Raw genomic sequence first — 18,666 nt, 5'->3', positions numbered from 1 at the left:
CTCCTGAGCTGAATGGCACACGTGGTCCCTGAACCACTCCAGGCACAAAAAACAAGAGAGGTGACTGATTTCTTTCTTTTTTTTTTTTCTTTGAGACAGTCTCGCTGTGTCACCCAGGCTGGAGTGCAATGGCGCAATCTTGGCTCACTGCAAACTCCATCTCCCGGGTTCAAGTGATTCTCCCGCCTAAGCCTCCCAAGTAGCTGGGATTACAGGTGTGCACCACCACACCAGGCTAATTTTGTATTTTTAGTAGAGACAGAGTTTCACCATGTTGGTCAGGCTGGTCTCGAACTCCTGAGCTCAGGTGATCTGCCTGCCTCAGCCTCCCGAAGTGCTGGGATTACAGGCGTGAGCCACTGCACCTTGCCAAGGTGACTAATTTCTAATTCAGAGAACGTTCACATGAGGATATAAAGGAGCAAGGAATCCATCTTCCTAACATGAAAACATGCAAATTTTCACAACTTTTGGTATAAAATATTACAACGAAACAATCACTGAGGATTTTATTTAAAATACCATAATGCTGTATAAATATATTTCTTTTGGAGTTTCGCTCGTTTCCAAGGCTGAAGTGCAATGGTGCGATCTTGGCTCACTGCAGCCTCTGCCTCCCGGGTTCAAGCGATTCTCCTGCCTCAGTCTCCCAAGGAGCTGGGATTACAGGCATGCGCCACCATGCCCGACTCATTTTCTGTTTTTAGTAGAGATGGAGTTTCTCCATGTTGGTCAGACTGGTCTCAAACTCCCAACCTCAGGTGATCCACCCACCTTGGCCTCCCAAAGCGCTGGGATTACAGGCATGAGCCACAGCGTCCAGCCTTATAATGCTGTATAGGTTTGTTTTGTTTTGTTTTGTTTTTGAGACACAGTCTTGCTCTGTCGCCCAGGCTGGAGTGCAGTGGCGTGACCTTGGCTCACTGCAACCTCCGCCTCCCAGGTTCAAGCAATTCTCCTGTCTCAGCCTCTCTGGTAGCTGGGATTACAGGTGCCCGCCACCAAGCCTTGCTAATTTTTGTATTTTCAGTAGAGACAGGGTTTCACTATGTTGGCCAGGATGGTCTCAAACTCCTGACCTCAGGTGATCTGTCCGCCTCGGCCTCCCAAAGTGCTGGGATTACAGGCGTGAGCCACCACGCCCGGCCAATGCTGTATAAATATATTTCTACAGGACATGCTCTCACTCTTGACACAGAGCTGACAGCAGTGGGTCGCCAGTGAGACGCAGGGAGGGTGGGAAACTGCACAGGGCAGGGCAGGGGAGGCTTCGTATTTGATGGCCTAAGCTGCATGTGTGGTGTCTTCCTATAAAACAAATATATACATAATTTGATGTTTAACATAAAAAAATAACTAATTGCTGGAACAAGAATGAATATAATTTCCACCTCTTTAATGACAAAAAATTTATGCTCCAATCTCTGTGCAAAATTATAGCTTTTTTCACCTAACACAGATGCTGTACAAGACTCCCTGCAGGAACACCAGTCTCCACGGGAGGGGCATGCTGAGAAAGAAGAGAGAATGTCCTCTCTGAACCAAGCCAGACGTTAGAAAGTAGGAAAGGTGTTTAGCTTCAAATATAGTAAAAATCAGACAGAAAAGATTTCTCCTTCCTGAACTCCTTTTCCAGAATTTACCAGGTACTTGTGTGCATTAATATGTGACTTCAGGCCAGGCGCGGTGGCTCACGCCTATAATCCCAGCACTTTGGGAGGCCGAGGCGGGTGGATCACGAGGTCAGGGGTTCGAGACCAGCCTGACCAACATGGTGAAACCCCATCTCTACTAAAAATACAAAAAATTAGCTGGGCGTGGTGGCAGGTGCCTGTAATCTCAGCTACTCAGGAGGCTGAGGCAGAACTGCTTGAACCCGGGAGGCGGAGGTTGCAGCGAGCCGAGATCGTGCCACTGCACTCCAACCTGGGTGACACAGCAAGACTCTGTCTCAAAAAAAAAAAAAATACGTGACTTCCATTGGCAGCCTCTCTAATCCTGGTCCACAGAGAGCTGACAGTGCATCCAGATGTGGCCCCTGAACAATCACTGCTGCCCAACAGCACTGACACCACGGGACCCTCACCCCGTCTCCATCCATGTCTGGGTGTGAGCCCTTCCCAGGACCACGCCCAGTGCAGCCTCTTCCCATATTCATGTCACTGGGTCACGAGAGATGGAATCTAAGCGAGATGAGAGGGACTGAGGGAAGGCATGGGTGAGTGTGAGCAAACGTGTCAGGCAGGATGCTTCAGGCATTTCAGAAAGAAACAGAGAGAACCAACCACCGAGAATATCACTTTACCTGAGGAAGAGCCATCCCTGACTCCTTTGCTTTCCTCTTCTGGGCTTCTTCATCACATAGCATGACTGTTTATAAGTCAATCCTAAATGTCAAAAATACACTGATTACTGCTCAGAATCAACACATTCCCCTCCCTATGCCACAACCACACACACAGGTTAGACCTAATCCTGGGGAAAGATGTCCTCTGCTGCCCACTGCACCAGAGTTGATGCAGGGACAAGAAATTCCTACAGGAAGAACGAGTGAAATTTTTACTCTTTTATTCAGGACTCGCTCCCCTCCTGGAGAAGCCCGCACACACGCTACAGCAGTAGGGAGCTAGGCTGGACTGAGCTGCCCCATTCAGGGAAGAGACACAGCTGTGACCAAACTCCATGAAGAGCACAGCCCCTCCTCCCCTCTCTATGGATCCCAGGCTCACGTAAGCCCTCAGAAATGGAGGACACAGAGCCTTGGTGCTCAGCGCCAGAGACAGAACACACTGGAATCCCCGTATCCATGAGGATATGTTCCAAGATGCCCAGTGGATGCCTGGAACCTCACACAGTACTGACCTCTATTTACTCCACTTAAATTATGCATGTGACCACTTCTCACTGGCACATCCAAATTGCCAGCATCAATATTCACGTGCTTGGGGAATACTGTTAAGTAAAATAAGGGTTAAACAAAAGGACTGAGATACCCCAAAAGTGGACCAGATCAAAAAGAAGACTATTCACTGACTAATGAGCAGATAGAGTCTACACTCAGCCCTCAGTATTTCTAGGGTCCAAATCCAGGGATTCAACCAACGACAGACTGAAATAATTACAAAAAAAAAGGAAAGAAACCAAAAAGTAACAAACAATGAAAATAATACAAGAAAACAACAGAGTATAACAACTACATAGCATTTATAAATTTCATTAATCCATTATAAATAATCCATTATAAGTGATCAAGAGATGACTTAAAGTCTATGGGAGGACGTGTGTAATTTATATGCAAATACAGTCATGCACTGCTTAGTAATGGGACCTGTTTTGAGAAATGTATTTTCAGACCATTTCATTACAGACTGCACTTACATAAACCAAGATGGTGTAGTCTACTACACACCTAGGGTATATGGTATAGCCTATTGCTAAAAACCTGTACATCATGTTATGTACTGAATACTACAGGCAACTGTGACACAATGGTATGTACTTGTAAACAAAAACATGTCTCGACATAGAAAAGGTACAATAATAATATGATATAAATGTTTAAAAAATGGTACAGCTGTCTAGGGCACTCACCATGAATGGCGCTTGCAGGACTAGAAATTGCTCTGGATGAGTCAGTGAGTGTGTGGTGACCGAATGTGATGGCCTACGACATAACTGTGTACTACTGTAGATTTTATAAATACCGAATACTCGGCCAGGCGTGGTGGCTCATGCCTGTAATCCCAGCACGTTTGGAGAACGAGGCAGGCAGACTGCTTGAGTCCAGAATTTCGAGACCGGTTTGGGCAACATGGCAAGACTCCTGTGTCTACAAAAAAAAATACAAGAAATAAGTCAAGGCATGGTGGAACACATCTGTAGTCCCAGCTACCCAGGAGGCCGTGGTGGGACGATCACCTGAACTTAAGAGGTTGAGGCTGCAGTGAGCCATAATCGCACCACTGCATTCCGGCCTGGGCGACAGTGTGAGAGGCTGTCTCAAAAATAAATACATACTTACTGTATATTTAGGCTACACTAACATAAAAAATATTTTTTCTCAATAACAAATTAACCTTAGCTTACTATAACTTTTTGACTTTATAAACTTCTAAATTTAACTTTTTGACTTCTACAATAACATTTAGCTTAAAACACACGTTATATAGCTGTACAAAAATATTTTGTCTTCATGTCTTTATTCTATAAGCTTTTTCCCATTTAAAATCTTTTTCCCCATTAAAACTTTTTTGTCAACAACCAGGACACAAACACATACATTAGCCTAGGCCTACACAGGGTGGGGACCATCAATGTCACTGTCTTCCAGTGCCACATCTTGTCCCACTGGAAGGTCCTCAGGAGCAATAACATGTATGGAGCTGTCGTCTGGGATAACAATGCCTTCTTCTGGATACCTCTTGAAGAACTTGCCCGAGGCTCTTCTAGGAGGGAAGGCACTCCTTTCAGAAATATGTCTGTGGTGTGAATCTGAAAGTCAGCTGAGGGCCTGGTGCAGTAGCTCACACCAGTAATCCCAGCACTTTGGGAGGCTGCGGCAGGCAGACCTTGAGGTCAAGAGATCAAGACCATCCTGGCCAACATGGTGAAACCCCATCTCTACTAAAAATACAAAAATTAGCTGGGAGTGGTGGCACAGGCTTGTAGTCCCAGCTACTCAGGAGGCCGAGGCAGGAGAATTGCTTGAACCCTGGAGGTGGAGGTTCCAGTGAGCCGAGACCGCACCACTGTACTCCAGCCTGGTGACAGAGCGAGACTCGGTCTCAAAAAATAAAAAAATAAATCAGCTGATTAGGAAACGAGAGAGGAAGAAAAATATCTATGGTGGTTTACTTGCTTATTTTTTCTTCCTAAATGTTCTTGTGAGCAGGTAATGCACCATAAACTTTCCTTTCTATTAATAAACACCTTTTGGGGTTGGGTGTGGTGGCTCACGCCTGTAACCCCAGAACTTTGGGAGGCTGAGGCAGGCGGATCACACCAGGCCAAGAGTTCGAGACTAACCTGGCCAAAATGGTAAAACCCTGCCTCTAGTAAAAATACAAACGTTAGTCTGGGCCCCGTGGCTCACACCTGTAATCCTAGCACACTGGGAGGCCGAGGCGGGCAGATCATGAGGTCAGGAGTTCGACACCAGACTGACCAACATGGTGAAACCCCGTCTCTACTAAAAATACAAAAATTAGCTGGGCATGGTGGCGCATGCCTGTAATCCCAGCTACTCAGGAGGCTGAAGCAGGAGAATCGCTGGAACCCGGAAGGCAGAGGTTGCAGTGAGCCGAGCCTGGGCAACAGAGTGAGACTCTGTCTCAAAAAAAAAAAAAAACAAAAAAAAAACAAAATACAAACATTAGCTGGGTGTAATGGCAGGCACCTGTAATTCCAGCTACTCAGGAGGCTGAGGCAGGAGAATCACTTGAACCCAGAAAGCGGAGGTTGCAGTGAGCCAAGATCACACTACTACATTCCAGCCTGGGTGACAGAGTGAGACTCTGTCTCAAAAAATAAAATAAGCTGGCCGCAGTGGCTCACGCCTGTAATCCCAGCACTTTGGGAGGCCAAGGCGGGTGGATCACGAGGTCAGGAGATCGAGACCATCCTGGCTAACATGGTGAAACCCCGTCTCTACTAAAAATACAAAAAATTAGCTGGGCGTGGTGGCGGGCGCCTGTAGTCCCAGCTACTCATAAGGCTGAGGTGGGAGAATGGCGTGAACCCGGGAGACGGAGCTTGCAGTGAGTCGAGATCGCCCCACTGCACTCCAGCCTGGGCGACAGAGCGAGACTCCATCTCCAAAAATAAAAATAAAAATAAAATAAAATAAGATAAATAAATAAACACCTATTGGTGTTGGAGTTCATGTTTTCAAACTTTTTAAGAAGCTTGTTGAGGTCTGTACAAGTTTCTGCTAAACCCTTCACTGTGAAAGTTCCTGGATTTTTTTTTTCTTTTCCTTCACTTTCCTATCCTCTCACCTCTTCTTCAGCTATGTGTTCTCGTATCAGTTCCAACCACCTATTCGTCCATTCCTCATGAACCACCTCTAGGAGCATCATAGTGTCATCCTCACCCACACCCAGGTTAAAGCTGCCTGGCAACGATCTAGGTTTGTTTCCCCCAGCATCACCACAGACACAAGGAATGCAATGCACTATGACGTCATGGCTGCTCTGATGTAGCTAGGCAACAGGAACTTTTCATCTCCAGTGTAACAGTGTAATCTTACGGAACCACCATCATAGATTTGATTGTTGATCAAAATGTCATTATGCAGTGTATGGCTGTACTGTGCAACTTTACATAAGGGACTTGAAGATCACCTGATTTTGGTATCCTCAGGGGTCGTGGAAGTAATCCCTCTGATACTGAGGGATGACTGTACTGCCTAGATATACCAGAAAAGGAGATGATTCGAGTCCTGGGCAAAATAGCATGGGACTGGCCGGGTACAGTGGCTCACACCTGTAATCCTAGCACTTTGGGAGGCCAAGGTAGGTGGATTGCCTGAGCTCAGGAGTTCAAGACCAGCCTGGGCAACATGGTGAAACTGTCTCTACTAAAAATACAAAAAATTAGTGGGGTGTGGTGGTATATGCCTGTAATCTCAGCTACTTGGGAGGCTGAGGCATGAGAATCACTTGAACCTGGGAGGCAGAGGTTGCAGTGAGCCGATATTGCACCACTGCGTTCCAGCCTGGGCAATGGAGACTCCTCAAAAACAAAAGAGAGTGGGACAGTGCTAGATTTCAGCACACTACTCGGAATGGTAAGAAATTTAACAGTTGTGCATTCTTCATTTTTGGAACATTCTGTGTAATATTTTCAGACCATGGTTAAACTCGAGGATCTGGAACCACAGAAATCAAACCAGCAGATAGGGAGCAACTACTGTAGCATCAGCTTTAAATATTAGGCCTGGCCTCCACCTGAGTATTGAAATCAGAATCTCTGTAAGGAGGCACAAGAGATGTTTCTGCAAAATGCCTCAGCTCTCAAATGTGAGACTAGGGCTGAGCTCCACTCAGAGGGGTTGAGCCAGCACAGTCCCCACCTTCTGGCTCGTCTCTCCCCTTGGGTCCTTGCTGTCACCAGGATCCAGACAGTGGCAAGAAAAGGGAAAGAAAGAAACACACAGAGCTTCAAAATGGAGGAGAGTTGGGGTGGGGTCAGGCTGGAGGGTTAAATCGGGGGCTATAGGGGGGTCACAGAATCCTAAGAAGGTACTACCAGAACAGAGGCCTGGGGAAGGAAGGGTGTTTGTCACCTGCAGCTGAGGGGCCAGAGAGTTCCAGGCAGAGAAGCAGCCCAGATGAAGTCTCTGAGGCAGGAGAAACCTGGGCCCCCTGTTATGTAGGTTTCAAATGGTTCCACTTACATAGTTTGCTACATGAATGACTTGTGTGCTGCGATAAGAACTTGGAGTGTGTTCCTCCTTCCTTCACGAGTGATGCATCACCCCTTAGCAGCCCCCATAAATGAGAAATGGAGTAAACTTCCCTCCCACCCCAGAGAATGTGATTGGATTCCCCCCTCCCCTGGAGAATGTTATATGGCACCTTCTCAGACCCCATATATGAGATTCTGACCTCGACTACTGGAATTCAAAATACACAGAAATTCAAGAGGTTGACAGGCACTGTGAGACCAGAGGCTGCGACACACTCGGCTGTCAGGGGCCTCTCTGAAGACCTGTAGCCTATACTGAGACATGGCTGTATGCCAGCTGTTCTCCAATGATCACACCGTTAGCCTTCAAGGTGACCTCCGAAGCCTCGACCAACACCAGCACTGCCCTCTAGCGGGAATGTATGGACATGACCTGTTTTTGCGGGTCTCCACTGGGCTGGATGCCATTTCTCCCAAGAAACTGCTTGTATCAAGGTACAACTGAAACATTAACTGTACTTTCCATACAGGCCTATTTCCATCCTAACTGAGCAAATACATTTTTTTTTTTTGAGACAGTCTCACTTTGTCACCCAAGCTGAAGTGCAATGGCATGATATCGGCTCGCTGCAACCTCTGCCTCTCAGGTTCAAGCAATTCTCCTACCTCAGCCTCCTGGAGTAGCTGGGATTACAGGCACCTGCCACCAAAGCCGGATAATTTTGTGTGTGGGTTTGTGAGACAGGGTGTCACTCTGTCGCACAGGCTGGAGTGCAGGGCGTGATCTTTGGCTAACTGCAACCTCTGCCCCCTGGGTTCAAGCGATTCTCCTGCCTTAGCCCAAGTAGCTGGGATTACAGGCATGTAAGTAAACATGTGATTTATTGTTTGTATTATAAATGAAAACACAAATAAGAAAATATCTCCTACATTTTAAATACATTTGACAGGTTTACTTAATTCCCAGAAAGTACAGGGTGTCCCTCATCTGATATGTGCAGGACTGCTGGGGATACATGTTTGGGGAGTTCAGGGTCTCTTTTGGACATATGAAGGTGGAGATGCCTGTGGATGCCCCAGCAGAGATGTCCAGAACACGAGTGGACACAGGATTCTGGAATTCAGGAGAGAGGGGTGGGTGGAGAGGGAAAATGGAGACAGGCAGGTGGTGTTTGAAGCCATAAGACGAGATCATAAGGAAAGGTAGAGGGTGTGGGCAGAGAGAACAGGTTTAAGGACTAAATTGTGGGACACTCCCATATTCACAGAAGACAGTTCAGGAGACATGAAGGTGATGACAAAAATGTTAAACAGGGCCAGGCGCGGTGGCTCACGCCTGTAATCTCAGCACTTTGGGAGGCCAAGGTGGATGGATCACGAGGTCAGGAGTTCAAGACCAGCCTGACCAACACAGTGAAACTCCATCTCTACTAAAAATACAAAAATTAGCCAGGTGTGGTGGCACGGGCCTGTAGTCCCAGCTCGGGACTACTCAGGAGGCTGAGGTGGGAGAATCACTTGAACCCGGGAGGCAGAGGTTCCAATGAGGCGAGATTGCGCCACTACACTCCAGCCCGGGTGACAGAGTAAGACTCCGTCTCAAAAAAAAAAAAAAAGTTAAACAGATTTTTTAAATTATGAAGAATCTCTTCAAAGCCAAGAAAAAAGAAGAGGGAGTGATCGGCTGTGCAAATTGCTGCTGACAGGGAAAGAAAGATGAGGACAAAAATTTAAAAACTACTAAGCCTGGTGCAGGGGCTCATCCCTGTAATTCCAGAGATTTGGGAGCACAGAAGGGGGGTACTTCCTAGAGGAAGAAATGTAGTTAATATAATATTTTTTGTTTTAAAGATAGAAGAGCAGAAGGAAAATAAAACCTTTATTTTATGTAGGAATGTGTTTTAATGAATGATGCCTCCATCTGGGTACATTTTGGGAGGCTGAGGTGGGAAAATCACTTCAGCTCAGGAGTTTAAGACCAGTCTGGACAACACAGCAAGACCCCAACTCTACAAAAATCAAAATATTAGCATGGCACAGTGGCACGAACCTGTAGTCCCGGCTACTCGGGTGGCTGAGGTGGGAGAATCGCTTGAGGCCAGGAAATTGAGACCAGCCTAGGCAACATAGCAAGACCCCAGCTCTATAAAAAACCAAAATATTAGTGGCATACTGGCATGGGCCTGTAGTCCCAGCTATTCAGGAGGCTGAGGTGGGAGAATTGTTTGAGCCCAGGATGTCGAGGTTGCAGTGAGCTGTGATTATGCCACTGCACTCCAGCCTGGGAGACTGGGAGCAAGACCCTGTCTCAAAAATAAATAAATAAGTAAATAAATAAAAATATTAGCCAGGCATAGTGGTGCATGCCTGTAGTCCTACCTACTTGGGAGACTGAGGCAGGAGGATCATTTGAGCCTAGGAGTTCGAGGTTACAGTGAGCTATGATTGCCTCACTGCACTCCAGCCTGTGCAATAGAGTGAGGCCCCGTCCCTTAAAAAAATAAATAATTAATTAAAAATAAATTTAGGGGCCACACACGGTGGCTCATGCCTATAAACCCAGCACTTTGCGAGGCCGAGGCGGGCAGATTACAAGGTCAAGAGATTGAGACAATCTTGGCCAACATGGTGAAACCCCATCTCTACTAAAAATACAAAAATTAGCCAGGCATGGTGGCGTGCGCTTGTAATCCCAGCTACTCAGGAGGCTGAGGCAGGAGAATCACTTGAATCCGGGAGGCAGAGGTTGCAGTGAGCCGAGATCGTGCCACTGCACTCCAGCCTGATGACAGAGCGAGACTCTGTCTCAAAAATAATAAAAAATAAAATTTTTTAAAAATAAAAATAAGTTTAGAAACAGGTCGCAGGAGCAATGGAATGGGTGGATGCGATAACTTGATTGGATGGAGTCAACCAAGGACTAGGGGCAAGAATTGAAGAAAGAATATAAACAAGATTTTAGTGTACTGTGATCTTAAATAGAGCATGCAAGAGGGGTACTTACTGCAGGGAGAAATGTAGTAAATACAGTATTTTTTGTTTTAAAGATTGAAGAATGGAAAGAAAATAAAGGCTTTAGTGAGTATGTGAGTGTGTGTGTTTCAATGGACAACACCTCCATTTCAGTATGCTGACCAAAATAATTTCCTAGGCCAGGAGCAGTGGCTCCCGCCTGTAATCCCAGCATTTTGGGAGGCCAAGGCAGGCAGATCACCTGAGGTCAGGAGTTCGAGACCAGCCTGGCCAACATGGTGAAACCCCGTCTCTACTAAAAATACACAAATTAGCCAGGCGTGGTGGCGTGTGCCTGTAGTCCCAGCTACTTGAGAGGCTGAGGCAGGAGAATCGCTTGAACCCGGGAGGCAGGGGTTGTAGTGAGTGGAGATTGCGCCATCACATTCCAGCCTGGGTGACACAGTGAGACTCCGTCTCAAATAATAATAATAATAATAACAATGATAATAATAATTTCCTAGACAAAAAAATTAACAACACCATAGAGGAGGGATGTCATTCCATTCTGAGACTGTAAGTGGGGCTGGCACATGGTGCACAGTCTCAGGATCAGCAGCAGCCAGGAGCAGGGACAGATCATTCCATCACTATTGAGTAGACATCACAGGCCCTGAGACTGGTGGGCCAAGCCTCTTCCCTTTACTGTTTGAGGTAAGGAAAAAAGATAACTGTTTTTACTACACTCATATTCAGCACAGAATACTATGCCGCCCATCACCAAAATGTGTGTTTTCCCCCATGTTTGAGACGGAGTTTCACTGTCGCCCAGGCTGGAGTGCAGTGGCGCGGTCTCAGCTCACCACAACCTCTGCCTCCAGGGTTCAAGCAATTCCCTGCCTCAGCCTCCTGAGTAGCTGGGATTACAGGCACAAGCCACTACGCCCAGCTAATTTTTTATTTTTCACCACGTTGGCCAGGCTAGTCTCAAACTCCTGACCTCAAATGATCTGCCTGAATCAGCCTCCCGAAATGTTAGGATTACGGGCATGAGCCACCGCGTCCAGCCCATGCTGACCAGTTCTGTGGCACGCTCGCAGCTGTGTGTCCCACAGGTTAAATCAATTTTGATACTGTCTACTTGGAGATAGGCACAGATTCCACGGGTTAAAGGTGCAGTCCCACAAGGCTGCCCCTCAGTTGAGATGCAGATAAAAAGCATGGTTTCCAGCCAGGATCGGTGGCTCACGCCTGTAATCCCAGCACTTTGGGAGGCCAAGGCGGGTGGATCACCTGAGGTCGGGAGTTCAAGACCAGCCTGACCAACATGGAGAAACCCCATCTCTATTAAAAATACAAGATTAGCCAGGCATGGGGCAGGCACCTGTAATCCCAGCTACTGGAGAGGCTGAGGCAAGAGAATCGCTTGAACCCGGGAGGCAATGGTTGTGGTGTGTGGGGATAAGAAAGAGAAATCAGACTGTTACTGTGTCTATGTGGAAAGAAGTAGACATAAGAGACTCCATTTTGTTCTGTACTAAGAGAAATTAGTCTGCCTTGAGATGCTGTGAATCTGTACCCCTAGCCCCAACCCTGTGCCTGCAGAAACACGTGCTGTGTTGACTCAAGGTTTAATGGATTTAGGGCTGTGCAGGATGTGCTTTGTTAAAAAAGTGCTTGCAGGCAGTATGCTTGGTAAAAGTCATCACCATTCTCCAGTCTCGAGTACCCAGGGACACAATACACTGCGGAAGGCCGCAGGGACCTCTGCCTAGGAAAACCAGGTATTGTCCAAGGTTTCTCCCCATGTGACAGCCTGAGATATGGCCTCATGGGAAGGGAAAGACCTGACCGTACCCCAGCCTGGAACCCATAAAGGGTCTGTGCTGAGGAGGATTAGTGAAAGAGGAAGGCCTCTTTGCAGTTGAGACAAGAGGAAGGCATCTGTCTCCTGCTTGTCCTTGGGCAATAGAATGTCTAGGTGTAAAACCCGATTGTATGTTCTCTTTACTGAGATAGGAGAAAACTGCCTTAGGGCTGGAGGTGAGACATGCTGGCAGCAATACTGCTCTTTACTGCACCTAGATGTTTGTATACATGCACATCAAGGCACAGCACGTTTCCTTATTTATGACAGAGATCTTGGTTCGTATGTTTTCCTGCTGACCCTCTCCCCACTATTACCTTTGTCCTGCCACATCCCCCTCTCCGAGATGGTCAATGATATTGATAATGATCAATAAATACTGAGGGAACTGAGACCAGTGCCGGCGCGGGTCCTCCGTATGCTGAGTGCAGGTCCCCTGGGCCCACTTTTCTTTCTCTGTACTTTGCTCTATGTCTCTTTCTTTTCTAAGTGTTTCATTCCACCTGACAAGAAACACCCACAGGTGTGGAGGGGCAGGCCACCCCTTCAGTGGTGAGCCAATATCGCGCCAGTGCACACCAGCCAGGGCAACAAGACCGAAACTCCGTCTCAAAGAAAAAACACCATGTTTACTAAGAGCCCCTCCTTTTTTTTTGAGACAGAGTCTCGCTGTTGCCCAGGCTGGAGTGCAGTGGTGCGATCTTGGCTCACTGCAACCTCCACCTCTTGGGATCAAGAGATTCTTGTGTCTCAGCCAAGCAGCTGGAATTACAGGCACACGCCACCATGCGCAGCTAATTTTTGTATTTTCAGTAGAGACGGGGTTTCACCTTGTTGGCCACGCTGGTCTTGAACTCCTGACCTTAAGTGGATCTGCCCACCTTGGCTTCCCAAAGTGCTGGGATTAGAAGCAAGAGCCACTGCGCCTGGTCCAAAAGCCCCTCATTTTGATTAGTTTGCTAGGAAGGCTCTTCCATCTGGCTGTTCATCTGTATCCTTTGTAATATTGTTTGTAACAAATGGGTGACACTAAGCAAAAAGTTTCCCTGAGTTCTGTGAACCACTCTAGCAAATTCACAAAATGTGAGGAAAGGGTCATGGGAACCCCCGGTTCATAGTTGGTTGGTCACAAGGTTCAAGTCCCAACCCAGGACTTGCAAGTGGCACCTGAAGTGGGAGCATGCCTGTGGAACTGAGCTCTCAATCTGTAGAATCTGAGGCTAACTCCATATAGATAGTGTTAGTGTCAAATTGAGTTAAATTACACAACACCCAGGTGGTGTCTGATGAACTGCTTGTGGGTGGGAAGTAATCCCCACACATTTTGGTGACCAGAGATGTGGCATTCCGTGTTGGGTCTTCACTATTGTGTTGATTGTAAGCGTAAGAAAAACGCTTTGGTTTTTCCTCCTGTCTTATCCACTCACCCACACCCGAATGAGGCAAGTCACTGCCCTCTGGCTGAACAGGGATTGTGAATGGAAGCTAACTTGTGATGTCAAGAATTATAAAATGCACTTCCCTTATAGGCAGGAACTTTGCAAGTCTCATCTTCATCTGTACTTTTGAAATAAATTTTGTGCTTATTAGATTACAATTAGAGAAATCAGTATATCACAATTTAATCATAATAGTCAATCAACTCATCGCTCATCTGCACTCAGGTTCCCCCTCTTTTGTCATTAGTATGTTTCCCTCCCTCATTCTGTACATCTCTCTCATTCTTACCTTCTTTCTCCTGCTTTTTTTCACTTCATTTTTCCCATAAGAATTGGCTTTTCTGCCCCTCTCCTGTCCTGCTGTTTCTCCCCCTCTTTCCTCTATTCCTTCTCCTCCATTTGTTCTGCTCCATTCTGGCAATTTGTTTTACCCCTTGTTCCTCTTTGTGTCCAATTTTTGATTGTCCCCAATTTCCATTCTGCCTGTTTCTTGCCCTCCCTATCTCTGCTTCCTCTCTGTTCTCCCTGTTAAATTTCCTCTTCCCTGCTACACTCTCTTGTCCCCACTCTCTGGCCCCCCCGGATCCCAGGCCTCCCCATGCTGTGGTTCTCCCTCTGCTCTCCTTGTCATCAGCTGCCCCCTCTTGCTGTCCCAGCACCATGCTGCTCTGTCTGCCCTGGCTCCAAATCCCTCCTCCTCTCCCCTACTCTGTCTGAGGAGCCTCCCCCTTTCTGCCCCTCTCCCAATCTTGCTTCATCTTCATCTCTCTGGAGACCCAGCTTTTCTCTACATTTCTCCAGTTACTTTTCTCCCCCTGCTACATTCTCGGTTTCATTCACTGTCTCTGTAAATCTCTCGGCTACTCTCTGCCGTCTGCTTATGGATCTCCCTCATGCTTCTTTTTCAAAATTTTTCTATTTCCTGCCACTCTTTCACCATCTTTCCCCACACATCCATAGGCAGGGGAGTACAATAAGGTGCCCACCTCCGCCAAGAGCACATTTTTAGTGGGATGGAATTTGGGACGAAGAATCCTGCATGTCCTAAGACAGAAGAAGTCACGTCCCCACACCCGGGGGTCGGGAGTAGCGATGGCTGGGAAGGGGAGGCCTGGGGAGTAGGAAGGCCCGGATCAAGGAGGAAAAGGGTGGGGCTGAATTATTAGAAGTGTGGGGTCTCAAGGATCCCAGGACCCAGCACAGAACGCGGCCTCCCCCGCCGGGACTGGGGCTGCGGCGCTGCGCTTCAGGGGCCGGGGGCGAGCTTGGGAGGCTCCCCGGGCGGGAATCCACCTTGCGGTAAGGACTTTTAAAAGCGCGGGGCAGGACGTTGGGTCAGTAAAGAGTTTTAAGCGGAAAGGAGTCTCGAAAATCCGTGTTTACCTGGCCCAAGGCAGAACGAGCGGGGACAGGACCCGTCGCCGAGCGATTTTAACACACAGGGAAGCGACCGCCGGACTCTCACGGAGACGCCTGAATTTACACGGGGTGGAGGGAGCGGTGCGGGGATTTCAAGGTCTGTGTTGACTCTCAGATCCCGGGTACAGAAGCGCGGGGGCGCTGGGAAGCCCAGATTGAATCTAAACAAAGGGAAACTGACGCGCTGCGGCGTGACCTTCTACCCACGCGATCCGCTTCCGGGTCTGCAAAAAACTGCGCGCGCGCAGCGGAGAGAGCGGACCGGGACGGGACGGGGCGGGGCTTCCCTAGGCCACGCCTCCAGTGCCTCTGTTTTCCGGGTTTTGCTGGCAGTGAGGCTGGAGCAGCTCAGCCCTCTGCAAACTGGGATCCTGCCGGAGCAAAGCAACGTCAGTTGAGGATTAGATCCAGGAAATTTCCTGCTATTAAAATGAATTTTAAGCCGGCCGTGGTGGCAGGCACCTGTAGTCCCAGCGACTAGAGAGGCTGAGGCTGGAGGATCGCTTCAGCCCAGGAGTTCGAGTCTACACTGAGCTATCATGGCCACTGCACTCCAGCCTGGGCGTAGTGTAGACCCAGTGCTATACTCAGTGTAGACTCTGTCCTAAAATAAATAAGTAAATAAAAACTAATTTTAACAATTTAATTTAAAAGGCCTGGAATTCTGTGTGAAGGCGATGCAAGTTAAAATGTGAAATGCAAAGCCCTGCCTGGGTAGCATGTGCAATTTCATGCTGACGGCCCACAGAACAGAATAGAAATCTTCTCCCTTTCCATCATCATCTCTGATCTCCAGCACGGGTGAAAGATGTAGGCTGGGAGGTTAAGCCCGTCTAGTGTTTTCACGTTCTTCTGCCTGCTTTTATTCTGACTGCGCTGGCAGCTGATTAGATTGTGGCCACCCAAATTGAGGTGGGTCTGCCTTTCCCAGTCCACTGAGTCATCTCTAGAGTGCTCATCTCTAGAGAGTTTCCGAGGGACAACGCCAAGCGCGTTGGAGGGTTAAGGCCAACCTGGGAATCCGTATTTACCTGGCCCAAGGCAGAACGAACGGGGCATCTCCGTGAGAGTCTGGCGGTCGCTTCCCTGTGTGTTAAAAACGCTACAGGCACATGCCACCATACCCATCGTTAGGCGATGGGTCCTGTCCCCAGAGGGATGTTAGGCCACCACCAACTGCTTTTTTTTTTTTTTTTGAGACGGAGTCTCGCTCTGTCACCCAGGCTCACTGCAAGCTCCGCCTCCCGGGTTCACGCCATTCTCCTGCCTCAGCCTCCTGAGTAGCTGGGACCACAGGCACCCACCACCACGCCCGCCTAATTTTTTGTATTTTTAGTAGAGTTGGGGTTTCACCGTGTTAGCCAGGATGGTCTCGATCTCCTGACCTCGTGATCCACCCCCCACCCCGCCCTGGCCCCCCAAAGTGCTGGGATTACAGGGGTGAGCCACTGCGCCCGGCCCAACTGTTGCTTTTAAAAAAAACAATAACTTTAAAAAATAGATGTAAATTACATAGTGTGTGTGTGTGTGTGTGTGTGTGTGTGTGTGTGTGTGTGTGTGTTTTTGAGACAGAGTCTTGCTCTGTCACCCAGGCTGGAGTGCAGTGACACGGTTTCAGCTCACTGTAGCCTCTGCCTCCCCGGTTCAAGCGACTCTCCAGCCTCAGCCTCCCAAGTAGCTGGGGCTACAGGCTTGCACCACAGTGCTTGGCTAATTTTTGTATTTTTAGTACAGACACGGTTTCACCATGTTGGACAGGCTGGTCTCAAACTCCTGACCTCAGGTGATTCTCCTGCCTGAAAGATTGGTACAATTTCTCTGTTAAATCATCTTATATGTTTCATCTTACATTCTGTTTAGATTTTCTGTCTCTACTACTGTCAAAATTGGTAGAGTACATTTTCCTAGAAAATTTGTTTCATCTGTGTTTCCAGTCAATATTCATTGAATTTTATAAATTACTTTATTTTATTTTATTTTTGAGACAAAGTCTCACTCCAATACCCAAGCTGGAGTGCAGTGGCGCAATCTCAGCTCACTGCAACCTCCAACTCCTGGGTTCAAGCAATTCTCCTGCCTCAGCCTCCCGAGTAGCTGGGACTACAGGCACGTGCCACCATGCCTGGCTAAGTTTTGTATTTTTAGTAGAGACGGGATTTCACTAAGTTGGTCAGGCTGGTCTTGAACTTCTGACCTCGTGATCCACCTGCCTTGGCCTCCCAAAGTGCTGGGATTACAGGCGTGAGCCACCAAGCCTGGCCTAAATTAGTTATTTAAAAAACTAATACACTTTATTTTAGAAGATTTATAGATTTATATTTTAAAAATTCAAAAAAGGTAGACAAGTTCCATATACCCTGACCCGTTTTCCCTATTATTAACATCTTATACTAGTTTTGTATGGGTTTTACAGTTTATAAACCATTGTTGATATACTACCATCAACTTATTCATAATTTATTCTGATTTCTTTGGTTTTAACTCATGTTCTTTTCTGCAGGGAGCTGAAGGCCCGTGGGATGTAACCAAGTTTATGGAGTTTAATCTGGCAAACAGTCTTGAAAACAGTGACTCCATAGCTGGAGAACTCAATTTAGGACTCTTTTAGCAAGCACAAATCAAAGACTATCTGTAATCAGTGGGTTAAGACAGTCATTCATGCATAAGTTTTTCACTACACTTACATACAACTTTTCTTCACTTTCTGAGAAGGGCACAGCATTTTTACCTTTTAATTTAACAAATACCATTTAATTAGGTTTAAAGTTCTCCTTTAAAGAGTAATGTGTGGTTTTACATGCCTAGCTTTTAATTACTCTTTAACTAATTCATGGGCCCTCTGTAATCTCTCTCCCTTCAGAGGTTACTATTTTACTTAAATTGAATTTGGAAAGCTACGTCAGGGATAGAAGAGAGGTAACAACAGTGGCCATTATTAGAAAAGAGGTTTTTCAAATTCTTACATTTTACTTAAATCTTAGCAGAGAATCATAGCCTGGGACGTAACACATGAAATTTTGCTACGGGCTGCCCACAGAGCCAGAGGGCAGCGGTGCAGGTCCTGGGAGGCAGCCATGTTGTACTTGCTTAGGCTTTGCCTGTGTCTGCGCCGGTCCCTCCCTCCTTTGCCAGGGGGATGTTGCCAGCCTGGGCAGGCCTTGTCGGCTTGGTTGCCGGGAGCTTTTCTGCTGCTGAGCCTTTTCTTCCACCTACTGCCTGCTTGGCTGCGCAGTTTCGGCTTCTAATGCATTTTTTCTTATCTTTTTATAAACATACACCTGATTGCCTTGCCGATTTTGCATTACTGAGCAGGTTAAGAGCTCTCCTTCTAATGTTGCCTGCTTAACACAGGGACTGATAGCTGTAGCGTATCCTCTGTCCTTTGTCCTATCTATTGGAAGAGGAGGCTTAGGTAAGACTTCCATTTCCTCTTTGTTATTTTGGCCTGATGATACTGGGGCTGAGGGAAGAGGAGGTGATAAGGCAAGTGATGTTTTCTCCTCCATCCTCTTTTTAGGCTCTTCTGTGTGTAACTGAGCAAAGGCTGATCTAATTAAAGCCCGTAACATTAAAGATTTTATT

General features: G+C 47.2%; 1 protein-coding gene across 5 annotated transcripts in view; it reads right to left on the bottom strand.

Annotated features, from left to right (window-relative positions):
* The window catches only part of LOC129392938 (zinc finger protein 610), a 57,705-nt gene extending 42,393 nt beyond the window's left edge, over window positions 1-15,312 (bottom strand). Inside the window, exons 1-3 of one of the 5 annotated variants that reach the window (XM_008959777.5) lie at window positions 15,049-15,312; window positions 3,592-3,829; window positions 2,306-2,387 (exon numbers count right to left, since the gene is read on the bottom strand). In XM_008959777.5, the coding sequence (XP_008958025.1) occupies window positions 2,306-2,368 (63 nt within the window). In that variant the 5' untranslated portion in view covers window positions 2,369-2,387; window positions 3,592-3,829; window positions 15,049-15,312. The remainder of the gene's footprint in view (window positions 1-2,305; window positions 2,388-3,591; window positions 3,830-15,048) is intronic. The other 4 variants (XM_008959778.5, XM_063600574.1, XM_063600575.1 and 1 more) reach the window with 4 other exon arrangements.
* Window positions 15,313-18,666: the final 3,354 nt, after the last annotated feature.

Source organism: Pan paniscus, chromosome 20 (assembly GCF_029289425.2).
Source record: "Pan paniscus chromosome 20, NHGRI_mPanPan1-v2.0_pri, whole genome shotgun sequence".
NCBI classification, from domain to species: domain Eukaryota; kingdom Metazoa; phylum Chordata; class Mammalia; order Primates; family Hominidae; genus Pan; species Pan paniscus.
Note: the sequence above shows the minus strand (reverse complement) of the source record. Positions and strands in the feature narration are given on the sequence as shown.